This window comes from Coccinella septempunctata, chromosome 6, assembly GCF_907165205.1.
Source record: "Coccinella septempunctata chromosome 6, icCocSept1.1, whole genome shotgun sequence".
Taxonomy (NCBI): domain Eukaryota; kingdom Metazoa; phylum Arthropoda; class Insecta; order Coleoptera; family Coccinellidae; genus Coccinella; species Coccinella septempunctata.
This window is the reverse complement of record NC_058194.1, coordinates 13,212,362-13,228,605: the sequence shown is the minus strand read 5'-3', so window position 1 is coordinate 13,228,605 and position 16,244 is coordinate 13,212,362. Positions and strand designations below refer to the sequence as shown.

General features: G+C 36.6%; 1 protein-coding gene across 2 annotated transcripts in view; it reads right to left on the bottom strand.

The window, feature by feature from the left end:
• Window positions 1-14,842: 14,842 nt before the first annotated feature.
• Window positions 14,843-16,244, bottom strand: part of LOC123315336 — a 60,623-nt gene continuing 59,221 nt past the window's right edge. For both annotated transcript variants that reach the window (XM_044900996.1, XM_044900995.1), the window contains exon 2: window positions 14,843-16,163. In XM_044900996.1, coding sequence (XP_044756931.1) covers window positions 15,063-16,163 — 1,101 coding nt within the window. In that variant the 3' untranslated portion in view covers window positions 14,843-15,062. The remainder of the gene's footprint in view (window positions 16,164-16,244) is intronic.

Below are 16,244 nucleotides of genomic sequence, written 5' to 3'. Positions count from 1 at the left end.
ATCGCACGGTTCTCACAGACAGAAAAATCACTCAGAATAGGCCTAGGAAAAACCTTGAAATCGGTATTGTATTGCCAATTCTTGGTGTACAATCTTGGCAACAGCATCATTCATATTCTCGTACTCCATGCTAGCGAACTTTTGGCATCCCCAGATGATGTTATGGGGGTTTTCATGTGTCGCACAGCAGTAACGATAGCTCTCGTCCTTCCCTGTGGCATCCTTGGCAATATATTTCATGTAGTTCCTGGTCGGAATCACCTGGTCCTGGATGGCGAGGATGAAGCTCTCTGTCTCGGGAAACAACTTTCCAGAAGTTCGACGCAGATATGGCTATGTAATCATGGTTCATCTAGTTCTGATGCCTTTCATGCAAAGGTTTACGAAAATCAGCATCACAAACTACTCGATGAATTTCTGATTAAGCAGTTTTGTTCAGGAAATATTTTCGAATCAATCAAAAAATGTTCGTGTGTTTTGCCAGAACAATGTCGTCATTGGAATTCTTTCTCCCTGATACAGAACTTGAAAATCATTTTTGGATTATTCACAACTGTGTGGTTCACTAGTTTGGGCGATTCATCTGTCTGTTTAACATCACCCTTTGGAGGTATTTTCAATTATTACATTATTCCATGAATAATGAACCGATTTCGAAAATTTTAACTCTACTAACATAAATAATTTTCAAACTAGCCAACACTCGACATCTCTTGTTCAATGTTCTTCGTTTAATAGTTAAGGGGATTTAAATTTTCGTTAGGACACCCCGTATAAATGATTGTTCATACATCTACATCTATCTGCTATCTAGGTCTATTCGTATTCTTCATTTCACCATCATCAAAGTGAATAGAACCAGTTCTGTGGAAAATGCGTACAATAAAAACGGGTTAGGCGTCGGACCAAACTAACTAGAGCTGAAAACTCGTAGAGCGTCACGACGAATGCCATGCGGAACTTTTGGAAAATGCCATTCGGGCGTCTCGTTTTGTTGAAGTTTAATCATATTAGAATTAAGCTGGGGGCATTGTTGGAACTACATGCAAATGCTGTGTTAGCCTAGGTTACGTTCAGATTTTCGACGGTCTCTCCGATGTAAAATGTGTAAATATTCACACATCCGCGCGTGAATATGCATGAGGGTGGATGGATTCGGTACATCACAGTAGACACTTTGTGATGGGAGCTGTTGAAGGGAGGGCGGTATTATATTCTTGGCGTCTGAGATTGGAAAGAGAACCAGCTATACATTTCATATATGAGCACATACTGAGTTATTGAAAAGCAGATTTCATCTTAGATTTCAGCAGTTTTATCAGAAGTTCGGGAATTCTGAAGTATAGTAATTTCAATTTATTTGTGATATTCAACTACATACCCAAATTTCATGATCAGAATCTTCATTTTGTCGGATCTTTTGTTAATTTGAATCATTCCTTTTTCATTTTCATTCCTGAAAATATGAGTATAGTCTTAATAAGCATCTGTAACTTCGGTTTGAAATGAAGATAAATTATTAAATCGAGAACAAATTTACTTTTACTAAAATTTACTAAATCTACATCTTTATTATGTCCTTTATTCCAATAATGTATTTGATGGCGCTGTATAAATCCGATAAATCAAGTTCTTGAAATATAAATTGCTATCATCATTGAAAATTCTTCGCATTTGGTTACCAATCGTTTATTGAACTGACTTATGTAATAAACCTATTGAAAATTCTTCTTCTTTGGTCAACAAACTCTTATTTTATAAATCTAATTGAAATACTGTGATATATATTTCAAACATAACACCTCATTTTTTATGTAATTCGGATTAACACAACATACAAGGTGACTCTGCGACTTGTACAAATATTTCAACAGTAGCTCCTTGAGGTCAAAGAAACACTTTTATCCTATACCATTTTTCCGATTCGACCCTGATGAAAAGATAAAGTACTTTCAAGTTTTCATTATGAGGTATGCTACCCCGGGAGACACAAAATTCCCTTCAGAATAGCTAGCTCAATCTATGACACTAGATATTGTTTATTTTCGAACATAAAATTACTCGAAAACGGCGCATTATACAAGGAAATATGAAAAATAATCTTATTTCACACAACGTTCGAATATTCTTTAGATAGCGTCAAATTCAGTTTCTGTGGGTGGGTGGGTTCTTTGAATTTTTATTATTTTATGGTATGTAATGTTCATAATGAGAATACTGAAAGACAGGTGATATCTTGTGTTCGAAAATGATTCATCAAATTAATGAAAAACTATATTCCGAAATTCATTTCATTCGATGTTTGTGAGATAATAAAAATAAAATTTTTATATGGTATTTCAACAGCCTATATTTTTCAAACCGAGCCGATTTGGAGAAAATGGTATAAAAAAAGTGTTTCTTTTTACTTCAAGAATCTGCTGTTAAAATATTCGTACGAGTCAGAGACTCACCCTGTATACCACTATAACTTCAACACTTTTCCTTGTTAATTAGAGTTAGGAAATTTCTTAAAATTTTCAAACGGGTTTTTGCGAGAGTGTTTTTCATCATATCATCATCAGCTGTCTCTCTGTGGATACCTGCTGTACTGTTATTAAACCTTCTTGTACTTTTTCTCGGCGAAAAAAATGTTTGACGCTTATGTGTTTGGTTCTCTGCTGTAATTTCACATTATACGACAACTTGAAGAATGAGTATATTCTTCAGTCTAAAAATTTCATTCAATAATTAACCATATAATTTCCTTCATTGAGACATTTGAAAATTCAAGGCAAGTCACTTGTAGCATTTTAATTCTTTCCGTAGTGCATAGCTCGGGAGATATTTTCGCTATTTTCCATTCTTTAGTCTGTTTAACTAGCTGAAATGCCGAAAATACCGACCTACCGTTTGAACTTGATCTAGCCATTTTAGGCTGTGTAGATTGCCGATTTCCGTGATCGTTGGACCGCCGTTGGCGTTGGGTCCCAGGAGGGCTCCCACCGAATGTTTGTTCTCATTTTGTTAATATTTTGCCGATTTCCGACCGATCAAGTTACAGGTTGACAGCTTCTTCCGACCCGGACATTTTGAGGGTCACCGAACCGAGATAGAGAGAGAGAGGAAGAGGGCGCACTGCAGTTGGACCGGTATCATCCACCGATTTGCGCCGAGGGAGGGACTTACTTGCCAGTCTTTCAAAATTTTATTTTGATTTAACCGTATTTACTGTTTATTTTAACCGTAAGTTAAAGCAACTGTAAGTTACAAATCTGTAGCGTAATAGCAGATAGAGCTACGCCTCGGTACAAATTTTAGTCTTCGGGACGTCTTTGGTTCGTAATATTCGGATGGTGACCAACTTGGTGACGTTGTGACCCTATGGAAACGTTAATATGTCACAGTCTGAAGACGTCTTCAAAACGAATTCGGAAGACGATTATTCGGTACTTTTTCCACGTCTTGCGTGCATCTTTCTCACGCACTCAGGACGGTAATATTTTTCTAAAAATTTCAGAACTTCATGGCTAGAAATGAAACGAAAAAAAACACAATGTAAACAAACATTCATTGTTAGGTATATATTCTTTTTTTTTCTCTTCCCACTCCTTCTGGCCTTGTGACCGTGCACATCAGCCAACAACTTTCCTAGGTTCAAGCACCCACAAATATCCATGACGGCGACGGGATACGAACCCGCTAACTCCAGCGTCCTAGCCGACATAGCTGACAACCAGACCGCCGAGGTATTGAATAACACGAAAAGTGGTGTCAAAAAAAGTTATGGTTGTATTCAACACGGTGTAATAATGGAAAAAAGATGAATTTTATCAATAGGAAGACAAATGCATTAATATAGATTAAATGGTACATGATAGCTAGTAATTTTTTTGTCCAGGTTTTTGACTTCGAATATTTGTCTTCATCTTCGAAAATATACCCTTCTATCTGGGACCATACTTGCGTCCTCTTTGGTTTTCAATTTTGGTGTACTTTTGGGTGTTCGACCGTCAGCTATCCACTATTTTTTTATAACTTTGCATTGTTCTTTCCTACTATTTGACTATTATGACTTTAGCCTTGCGGCTTTCACACTCCTCTCCAGAGGAAAATTCACTTATCCCAGATATGTCAGATATCAAAAGGGTTAAGCTCTGTTGGAGCCCTTTCCAGGTTTTCGGGCTCGTGGTGGTGGTCGGGTCTGGGTCGCTCCTCGCCCCCCTGCTGTAGGTTGGATTCCTGCTCCACCCGCACTGCCTGCCGGAGCAGACGGTATTCCTCTGCATTCCCCATGTACTTGCGTACAGTTCTCGCCGTTCCGAGCAGTACCGCCTTCTGCATGACTCTATAGATATTTTCGTCCAACTGAAGTTTCCTCAAGTTCTCCAGTAGTTTCTTCGGTATCAGGCCTGTAGATGAAATGACAATAGGGATGGTCTTGATATCTTTCAGCTTCCACTATCTTCTGGTTTGTTGCTCGATATCTCTGTATTTTGAAATTTTTTCAGTGTGCCTATCTAGAAGATTGTTATTGTTATTTGGAATTGCCACGTCGATGAATAGTGCTCTGTCCTCATCCTTATTGAGCAATATGAGGTCTGGTCTATTGTGGGTTATTTTCCGGTCTGTGAGAACCGTGCGATCCCAGTAGAGCTTGTGATGTTCATTTTCCAACACAGCATCCAGATGGTAATTGTAATAAGGTACCTTTTTCGAACTTAGAAGTTGGTGTTTTAGTGCCAATTCTTGGTGAAGAATCTTGGCAACAGCATCATGTCTTTTTTTGTACTCCGTGCCCGCGAACTTCTGACATCCCTCGGTGATGTGCTGGATAGTTTCATGTGTCGCACAGCCATAACGACAGCTATCGTCCGTCACTGAGGCATCCTTGGCAATATATTTCATGTAATTTCTTGTTGGAATCACCTGATCCTGGATGGCGAGCATGAAGCCCTCTGTCTCAGGAAACAACCTTCCGGAAGTCAACCAGTAGTTCGACGCAGATATGTCGACGTAATCAGTTTCTGCATTTTACTTTTTGCAGAGTGTTCGACGGTTTCCAAGTGATCCTGTTGTAGCTTTATCGGTGTGGAACTATCAGCAACACAAACTACTCGATGGAGTTCTGACGAAGCAGCCTTGCTCAGGAAATATTTTCGAAGTCCTTCAATTTCCTGGGACATACGGTTGGACAAATCAACAATTCCTCTACCCCCAAGATGTCGTAGCAGCTCTGTCCGTTCTATTGAGCTTTTGGGGTGATGTTTATTGTGTTTAGTCAGCATCGTCCTTATTTTTCTCTGTAGAGCTGCTAAATCGGTGGTCGTCCAAGAGATGATACCAAATGAATAGCTCAGCGCCGAGCAAGCATAGATGTTAATCGCTTTTATCAGATTCTTGCTGTTAAGACCAGTTCTCATTATCCTTCTCAATCTTCGGGTGAACTCCTCCGTTAATTCTTTCTTCATCTGGGTCTGATTGATTTTTCTTGCCTGTTTTATGCCTAGATACTTGTATGTGTCTCCTTCATTTAATGCTTCAATTTCTGCACCTTCCTTTAGTTTGAACGTGCCATCTTCTATTTTCCCTCTCGTTATGTTCAGAAGTCGACATTTTTCTAGTCCAAACTTCATTTTGATGTCTTCCGAGAATCCTCCAACCATTTTCAGCATCTGTTGCATTTGTTTTTTGGTAGATGCGAAGAGTTTCAAATCGTCCATGTGAAGGAGATGATTCAGTTTCATCATAGTTCTACTGCCGCTCTTGATGGAAAATCCGTAGTCCGTAGAATTCAATCTATGAAACAAGGGATTCAGGGCCATGCAGAACCACAAAGGGCTCAGCGAGTCTCCTTGGAAAATTCCGCGTCTTATTGAAATAGGTCCTGTTTTAATGGAGCAATCTGCTGCTCTCATTTGAAAAGTAGTACGCCAGGTTGACATGGGTTTTTTCATTTTATTTCCATCGTTGTCTATTGAATAAGCACTAATATATCTAGAGGAGATGATTCCCAAATATAAGGGTCCCGTAGCGTTACGCGAACAACTGTAGAACAGAAGAATCATCACTTGGAAGACTGGACCTGGTCGAAAGATCCTCCCAGTCTAAAACTAGATTTGGCTATTATTAATTTGGGTACTGAAGGCATTTCTAACGACGAGGGTGATCCTCCACCAAGAGCAGCAGAATATTTTTGACTCAGAGATGAATTTCCTCCCAGTGCAATTGAAGGACAAGTTATGTACCTATGATTATTTATTTTTCTCTTCATTCTTCATCAAGTCTTTGAATAAGTTTGTCCATTCCATGAATTAATGTTCTGAGCATAAATTGATGATTAATATGATAAATTTCTAGGTAGCCGTTACGTGATATTGGTGTCATACCCTGTATACATATATTATATAATGGACGTATGTTTATGTCCTTACGCATTAATAAACTTAATTAGAAAGCACTTAAACTCCATTGAAATCAATTTTTTTGAAGCATGAAATACGAAAGAACTTGAATTCTGTCGAGTACAAAATGTACAACAATACAACATCGGTGATCAGGTTCTAATTCTTGTTTCCAAACTATCCGATCTTGGCATCACAGTTTCAGATGACTGCATCTGTCGTAGCCATAACGAGCCATTTCCGAAGCTAAACAACTACCATATACGTTCTACAATTTTTTGCAATGACTGTAACTTTGGTAACATATTCAGGACCAACATTCGACCTGAATACGGTGATCTGGTTTGGTGGTGTACAACAAGAGGCGAAGCTGAAACCTGACTTACTCCATAGCTACATATCTACAACTACTGGCGTCTTATAATCATGGGATTGACATCTTTCGAGGAGAGGAGAGCTCTCGGGACCTGATATTCTCTTACCAAGCTTTTCGCGTTTGAGAGACAAGAGTCAGAGATATGTTCACTCTACACAGCAACAATCTCATGGGTCATGAGAACCAACTGGGGCGAGAAAATTTCATATCAACTCAACGTCAGAATTTTCTTCGTATCAGAATTCAGCATCTTCTGTTAACACATTCAAAAACAGACAATATAGATGGAAGTAAGTTCAAAAAGGAGGACACTAATCTTCAGCCTACAATTTGGTATGTTCTAGTATTGTTCACTGCGATTCTTTCTTTGCCTCTTTCATACACACTTTCTGATTTCTTTTTATCATTATTGTGAATGCGTACTATCATTATCATTATTCATTTTGAGTGAAGTTCTTAACCTCAACTCTTGTTATTTTTATAATAATGATTATGGAGGACCAAGACCAATTTTGAATTGTGCGTGAAAATGTTGAGAGAGATCAACACTGAAGCTATAAATCGTTTAAAAACCAGAGAAATTTTTTTTTACAATGGTAATATTAATAGTGAATTATTCTAGAGTCTAGATCTAGATGCAAAAACTTTTCAATATATGGAAAAGGCGTCGTTAACGTTCCATAAAATCTTGTATTGATTACATCAACTTCAGAATGAAAGTTCTTTTAGTTCGTTAGCGTGAAATCAAGTGATGAGGTGGTAAATCTTGGTTTCATTACTGAAGTTAATCATTTTGGCAGGATGACGTCTTGAAGCCTGCTTGTTTGTCCTTAAATATTAGCTCATAAATATATTCGGCAAAAAGGAATGCAGAAGCGGCCGACTCCCGGCAATATAATAATGATATTATTTCCTGCACGAGCGATGATTTATAACACGGACATAAATTTGAAAAGTTCTGGGGGGAATTATTCTTTCGGTAATATCTCTTGGGAATTTGCTAGTTGATATCTGAAGAATATGGAGTTGTCATAAAAGATTTTCGTTATTATGTAAGCAGGAATGCAGCAATCGGAATTACGCAGAAGGAAAGTTCTGAATTTTATGATGCATATATAATAATAATAATAATAATTTTATTTGCAGAAACTATAAATACATACTCCACAAATAAAGAATATTCCCACAAAGGCTTAGCCTGTCTGTGGGGTGAATGAAGATGTTTCTACATTTGGAGCGGATCATAGAAAAATTCCTATAGGTAACGTATACATTGCTAGAATCATCTAAAGGTACCTACCTAAATATAAATTTTATGCGACATCAGCTTTCCTAAGCATTAGCAAATCACACAAGCTTCTCTCATTTATTGAAAAAAATTTCTTTCATTTCCACATTAATGTTTCATTTTTTTCTCTGATGAAGGGATGAAGGGTATCCACGACTAGGTATGTAGAGTAGGTAATAGGTAATATCTCTATCGGTTGTTCGTATAAGTCCAGATAAGTTGTGTTCAGACAATCTAATGTGTTCTGTTAAAGTTCATATTCGCATGGTTACATTTATTAATTTGCGGAGTACTCAACGCATTATCAGATCCTAGATAGTCATTTCTAAATGTGTGCTATTGTTCTGTGGACTGGAAAAGTGTAAACACTGAAAGCAAGTATTAATTTTTTTTTGTCTTTGTACATCCAACATGCAAATTCCCAATTACAGGTGTGAACAGGTAACATATAGGTACTATTCATACATGTATTATATGATAAACACCTCAATCCGTCGTCAACCGAGGTTAACCTATAAAATTCACCAGAAAAAATCATTTTCATATTAAATAACATTGATTCCTTAACTGAAACTGAAAACATATCAACTGAGGAAAAACCATTTAAGCTTTTGCAGATGGATGCCACAGGTCTATGAAAATGATGTTGGGTATTGAAGACACTGATTCTTAAAGTTAAATATGTCCTAGACATAATGCGGGGTGTTTTAAAATTCAACAGAGATAGCAGATACATCGAATCGACTTGACCATTAACTAATTTGAATGCAAATAATATTGCACCTAAAATTTCTCTCCTCTTTCTTAAACTAACAAAGTTGCACTCGACCAGTGGAAAGTTAAAGTTATAATGGCGAAAAGAGTGAATGTTATGTTTTTTATAGTAAAAAAATTTCAAAAAATTTTTTTGGGCAGATTCCAAAGCCAAATTGTATTCCACACGATTGGGATTCCATACTTCAGCATGGCTTCAGCACAGCTTTAATTTTTTTTGGTACGTATCAAACCGCAATATACCGATTGAATAACTGATATAATCGAAAATTCTTTGCAATAATTGCATTAAACCAGGCCCGGATCTAGGGGGGGGCAAGCGGGGCGCTTGCCCCGGGCGCCAGCCCAAGGGGGCGCCAAAATCAACCAGAGGTTAAAATTTTTTTACTTTTGATTTTCTCGGAAAAAATTAATTTCCTAGTGCCAAAATGGAAAGTGTAGAATGGAAACATGATAAACCATCAATATGCCTAAATCTTTAAAATCAATGAGGGATCAATTAACTGCATATTATTCAGTCATCTACGAATGACCGCCACACTTGGGTGAAATAGGTTGAAAGATCTGATATGTTCACACTGCGTCCAGCAGTAATTTCTTTGCCTGTTGACTCATCGCCTTCTCATCTGGAACTAAGGGCCAAAATTTCCGATTTTCTATAGACCATAACTTAAAAACTAATCCTTTCAGCATAATTCTATTTGCATATTCGTAATCTATGCCTTAGATTTTTCACCATAATTTGAGCCCCCCTTTAACTTTGTTACTAAGAGAGGTACAAAAAAATGTTTTATACAAAAATTTCACGAAATTGAGTGTTTTAAAATGTTTTCACAAAATGAAATATATACAGAGTGGGCGATTTTTTGAAGAATATTTTTGGTCTCCGATCAAAACCGAATTCATTCTGTACACTAATTCGAGAGCGTAGAACACGAATATGCAAACAGATATTTAAAAAAAAAATCATTTTTCATATTATGGTCGATGGAAAATCGGAAATTTTGGACCTTCGCGGAAAAATTCATAAAATCTGAACTGTTCGTGATAGATGAATGAAGTGTGGTTTTTTATATTCGCAAAGAACCAGTTCATCACAAAAAAAAACAGCATATGACTAGTGCCTTTTTTCTAGCTGCTACAGCTCTTCAAAGTTGACCAATATTTCCGAAATTTTGCACTAAAAGTGATTTATTCCTCAAAATACTGACCCTCCAAAAATCTAATTGCATATTCGTGATCTACGACCTTGAATTAATATGTGAAATGATCCGGGTCGACATATGTAGCTAAAAAAATAAATTTTTGTTCGGAATAATTTCGTTCATGAAGCGCGGGTAAAAACGATAGACGAGGGCGGGTTGTAAACGACATTCTTGTAAATACAAACTTTTTTATTTTTCGAACGATTGCAACTAATTCGAGGTCGTAGATTACGAATATGCAATTTTTGGGAGTATTTTGGGAAAAGAATAACTTTTAAGGGAATAATGAGAAAAAATATGTTTTGATGGAACAATGGGAAGAAAATAAGAGTGATTTTTTTCCCAAAGTACTCATCTTAGGAAAAATCTAATTGCATAATCTATACGACCTCGAACTAGTGAAAAAAATAGCTCGGGTTGAAAGCGATGACGAATATGCAATTAGATTTTTCCTACGAACCTTAGAAGGGGGGGGGGGGGGGCGCCATCATGAATTTTTGCCCCGGTCAGAAAAAATCGTAGATCCGGGCCTGCATTAAACGAAACCCGAAGATCTGTTATCTTCACAGATAATCCTACCGATATAAAGGTCGAATGAAAGTTTGCTATCGAATGAAACACCTTAATCCCTACAATAGACTCTTTTAAAGACATCGTGTTAACATTATAATTGAATTCTTCGGTTATCAATTTTCTTGAATAACACATAATTTTACATTTACATATATTTAAAGGAAGTTCATTCACAGTGCATTATTCAAATAAACGTCCAATATCTTCCAATATCTACCAAAACGACTTAACTTTCTCAAAATAAGCAATCCTTGTGATACCCGGTCGAAAGTTTTACTAAAGTCAGTGTAAATTACATCGATCTGTCTACGATTATCCAAACAATCCGATACTTATTGTGCAAAAGTACAAAGATTTGTAATTTGTAACAGTTCTCCTCCAGCGCATGAAACGATGTTGGCATTCAGATAATTTATTGGATACATGTAGAATCAGATCGAAAAGCAAAATCTCAAATAACTTGGAAAAAGCTGAGATGTCGGCAATAGCCCTATAATTTTTAATATCAACAGGGAATTAAACAGAAACTGCATTACATATTGACCTTTTGACACACATTAAAATTTCCACTCTCTCACAGATTCTCATTATTAAGAAACAATACTGTTTCTTGTCACAAATGTATACTTCATTCACTTCTATAAAAGCACTTGGTTGGCCATGGAAATTGGACAAATTCCATACTGCAAAATACGAAAATGTGAGGTTATGACGTTGGTCGACACATTTTTGAGTTTTAAATGAGCGCTTTGTTGTTCGTACTACGTGAAAGTTGTGTAACTACAACAATGTGAAATTACTTCGGAAATTATGAATCCGAAAACATGTGATGAACATAGTTTCTAAATGATATAGTGCATTTTCCATTACAACCACACATTTCCTATATGAATCTTAGCTGAATCTGTTGATTAATTACCCTATTTTGAAATATCTCACTGGTCATTGCACTGTGATAGAATATGTCATTATTTGCTAATTTCGAAATTAATCTATACGCAAATAAAAATCCAAAATTAATTCCTGCGTGTAGAACCGTAAAACGTTTATTCTCAGACTTAATTTTTGGTGGATTGCTCCTCATTTCAGATTTATGTGTCCATCAAGGAACAAAAACTCCATTGTGGTAAATCCATGTTTGTAAAGGAACACTGATATGATAATTTAATCCAACGATTGATATAGCAAAAATCTTCGCGAGTAATTTTTGCTGCAACAACATGCCTTTGTTTAAACATTTGGCTTTCGTTCACCCTTCTGTATTTATAACCCATTGATTTCAAAATTTGAAAAGTGATATTATTTAATAGCTGGAAGATGTTTTAGCAGCAATAGGAAACCAGAGGGAAGTCATTATGATGGGGGATATGAATGCCAGGACTGGAAAAAAATATCGTCATCAAATAGTGTATCACGGTGAGAGTCTATGCAATGACAAAAGACTGAAAACCATGAGTTTTTACAGACAATATATTCAGAAGATGCGGAATGGATTCTTCTTCCACAAGGATATCCACAAGTTTACATGGTGGTACGAGGAAGCTAAGATCAATCATAAATTCTATCATACTTAAAATCGATACAACATGGATAATGAATGACGTCAGATTGTTAAGAGGTAAAGAGTGCAAATAGGACCATTACTTACTGGTGGGCCATATGGAAGTACTGTTTAAACAACACCAACAATCGAAAAGTACAAATGAACACGCAGAACAGAAGATAGACCTAGTGAAATATAAACTGCAGGGTTTCTATAAGGAAAGTATAAGAACTCTTTACAAGTCAAGGCTAGATTAGACATTAGGACCACGATTCTCAGAGCAAGGAGCACAAATCTCATACCAACATATCACTTAGTCACACTGCTTGGACCTGGAATAGCAACCTGGAAAACCAGGAACAAACAAACACCAAAAATGAAGAGGAGGTTGCTTTGCTGCCGTGAACAGGCAAAATTCAAGAAGTTGATCCTGACAGAAAAATGAAAAATGGGACGTACCTGAATGTGGAGAATTGGAATCTTACATGGGCGCAAGCAGATCATCAGAAGCCTGGAGACTTATAAGAAATATGAGGAAAGAACAGATAACGAGAAGCAACATAAAACCGATAACATTAAATGAATGAACATACGACAGAATTCATTAATATCTCTTCCAAACGAAATACAATACAAGATAAAGTAGAAACAATGACTGGGGAACATATGGAAAAAGCCATAAGATCTATAGAGAACGAGAAGGCGGCCAACCGGTCTGAGGATGAGTATTGTTGATATCAACAAATGGACAGTTAACACAACACTCTCGACTAATTTTCTTGGAATTTATATCGACTGCATTTTGAACTAGGACAAACATATCTGTAAACTTAGTTAAATACTTTATTATCATTTCCTGGTGGGTAGTATTATTTATTATCGACCCTGGACTCGACCGAAGTGCAAATGGTTTTTGAAGAGTATCGAGTGTTCTAGCTACTGAATCACTAGCCTAGTCTGAACAAGGCTTCACAAGTTTAATAACTGAACTAGTAGACCAGTAGATCCACCTTTACGAGCCGGTTAGCCTTAAAAGCAATAATGAAATTAATATAATAAATTCCGAGTCCAAAAACACTACTATTTGCCTTAATAATCAAATCGGTACTGTCTTTCCCTGTCGGTACTACCTTACTTTTTTCTTCATAGTCAAATTGAAGTATATTCACTTATATTTGCGCTCGTTAAATGTCACACCGTTATTTTCTTGACTTCATTTCCTTTATTTTGAATCCGGTTCCAGGGTCAAGATAATTACCAATTACCTTGGCACGGTTTGATTATTTGACCATAGTTCGGTTTCATTCATGACATGCGAGACGCAGCGGTTTGGACAAATAGATCGCTTTTCGAACCCTTGTCTCTCCCGATCGAACTACTAGCGTAGTGCGAACTAATCTTTATTGATTGAAGGACAGAATTGAATATGACCAATAAATCCAACCCAATCGATTGAGAATTTTTTCGTCTCAAAATTTTAAAAATAAAAATTCTGTTTCATGAATTTTGTCTATTTTTTTTTGAACAGATATGAAGGAATAAGTGGATTGAAAATGAGAGCAGAAAATTTTTCAAATGTTACCGATTATGAGATGCGGTATAAAGTCAGGAATTCGTCGATATTCGATTTTTTTATCATTCTCTAAAACATTTTATTTCCACCTGGATGGAGGATCACCAGATCTAGAAATTTTTCTTTTTCAATTTTTTTGCACTAATTGCAATATTTGCAATAGTAGCAAAATTAGTTTGTCATTGATGATGAATGTTGCGTACCGGAAAGCAATCGTCATTTACATAAATAATGAATTGAATTAGTAATGAACGGTACTTTCCCATTGTGGTGAGTGCTCTAAAAACGGCTGAATTCATTTGTTATCACAAAACTCAACATGAATTTCAGATGTGTTCATTTATTTTCTTCTATTTATGCGGTAAGCCAGTGACTTATATATCTGCACGTTAAATGAGTGAACCAAAACTAAATATTTCTGGAAAATTTTTCTGTCACAACTGAGATATTCAAATACAGCTAGTTACAAAAATGATTTTTTCGTCGACCTGAACAAAAAATTATATTTTACCTACTAATTTCTGAACGAAAAGTCGACTATTTTTGAAAGCGAGTACTTTTCGTCTTGATTCACTTATCATACTGATTTACTTTACGTCCGGCTCTTCATCACTCAGCAATATATTAGATCCAGGAGCGATTGAATCAATTTTGTGAATACAGAATTTGATGAAAACATAAGTGCCTGTGTCATTTGATGTTGTCAAATTTATTCTCTACGAAATCGGCTAGATTTTACCAGTGCATTAGGTGAGTGGTCTGAATGTTAGTGTTCAGTATAATCCTTGAGTATTATTGAATACTCAAAGGTATAATCAAGAATGGAAAGTGATAGCGATATGGATAATAGTAACACTTGACCAGAGCTCAGGGAATTTGCAATTACGGACACCTAGATGAAACCACAAAACGGGTAACTTCTCACTTTCATAGAGGTATGTAAGGTTGTCGAAAAAATTTAATATGCAACTCGGCGAAAACTGTCTATATTGTCTCGCCTACTTGCTATCCTCGGCTGGGCCTAGGGTATTAATTTGCAGGCTCGACTGTAACTATCCCCAAAACAATTTGACAAATCAAAACTTTATTATTCTTATATATACTGAAGATCAAAAATTCAATTTCGAAGACATTCATGTTTATTTCACTCATTCAAAATAAATAGATGCCAGGAAGATGTACAATATTTACAATAGATTCTTGATGTCTTGTTTGAACTGAAACAATATCATGTAGTAACTGTTACAGTGTCGAACAAGAATGCATATATCTAGGGTCTACATTCAGTGTATATCTTATTATAGGTTTCTTTTGAAAACACTACAACTGTAGTCGCTTATAAACAATTCAAGTCTGCACATCAATTTTGAATCCTGGATCCTCCCCATCAATGACGTCAACTGGCGTGAGTTCTCTAACTTCTAAATCACTGTTCTCAGAAAATAAACGAAATGCAGATTGTATTTTTTCTTCTTCAGTTTTAGCTATTTTTTCAGGAGAACAGTCACTCGTTCGCTGTGTCGGATTAACATTTCTATATATACTCTCAATATTAGATACAACATATTTTGTTCCAGTTCTGTTAGTAGACTTCTCAAAACCCATTGATTTGACATCGAATTTAGTGCATTTGGAATCACTGTCCACTTGCGTTAAATTCATTGGGCTGCTGTTCCGGTATTTCTGTTGGGGCACTGAGAATGCTGAGTTGTGACTGCCATATCTGCTTGGTGCAAAAGGTAAGTTGCTCTTTTCAGCATTCTGGCTGTGTTCGGATTCAGAGTTCGAAGAAACTATAGTTGACGGGTATTCTTTGTTGGCGGATCGGTCAAAGTTCACACATTCTTTCTGGCTTTTATCATAGATATGACCAGATACTCTGAGATCAATGAAAAAATGTAATGGATCTACATACGGACTTGGATATATGGGAGGAAACCAAATTGGAGGTGCTGGAGGTAAGACTAGTCCAGTATTGGGAGGTTCTGCCTGGACATGTTCAAACGGACCAGACTTTTCTTTCATATATGTCTTAGAGTCTTCCAGTACCCTAGAGATTGGAGATTTTCTGATTAGTTCAATGGGACTAACTTTTTCGGAAGTTACTTTGGGCCAATCGGCTACTTCAGTTTTCTCAATTTTTGGAACGTGTTTAGATGCTTCCTCGTGCCTCGATACTAACCAAGGACGTTTTCTAGATCTCCTAGAATGTACTGATGACGCCATCATGCTCTCGGCATTCGCAGCATTTTCTTGTTTGGCTTGAACTAGGGATCTCAACATCTCGCTGAAGAAGTAGGAATTGGGCAGCAAAGACATGTTATACAAGTAAGGTGGCGTGGCTGCTAGTAGACGTGAAACCAATTCTGTATTTCTGAAGTCCAAAGGAGATAGCCTCGGCTTCGACGTTGATGGTGGTAGAGGCAAATGATCGTTACTAGACGACATCTGAAAAAAAAAATTTATTTCATCAACATGTCAATCAATATGTAATTATTGAAAAAAAAAGTCATGAAAAACATTCACGAC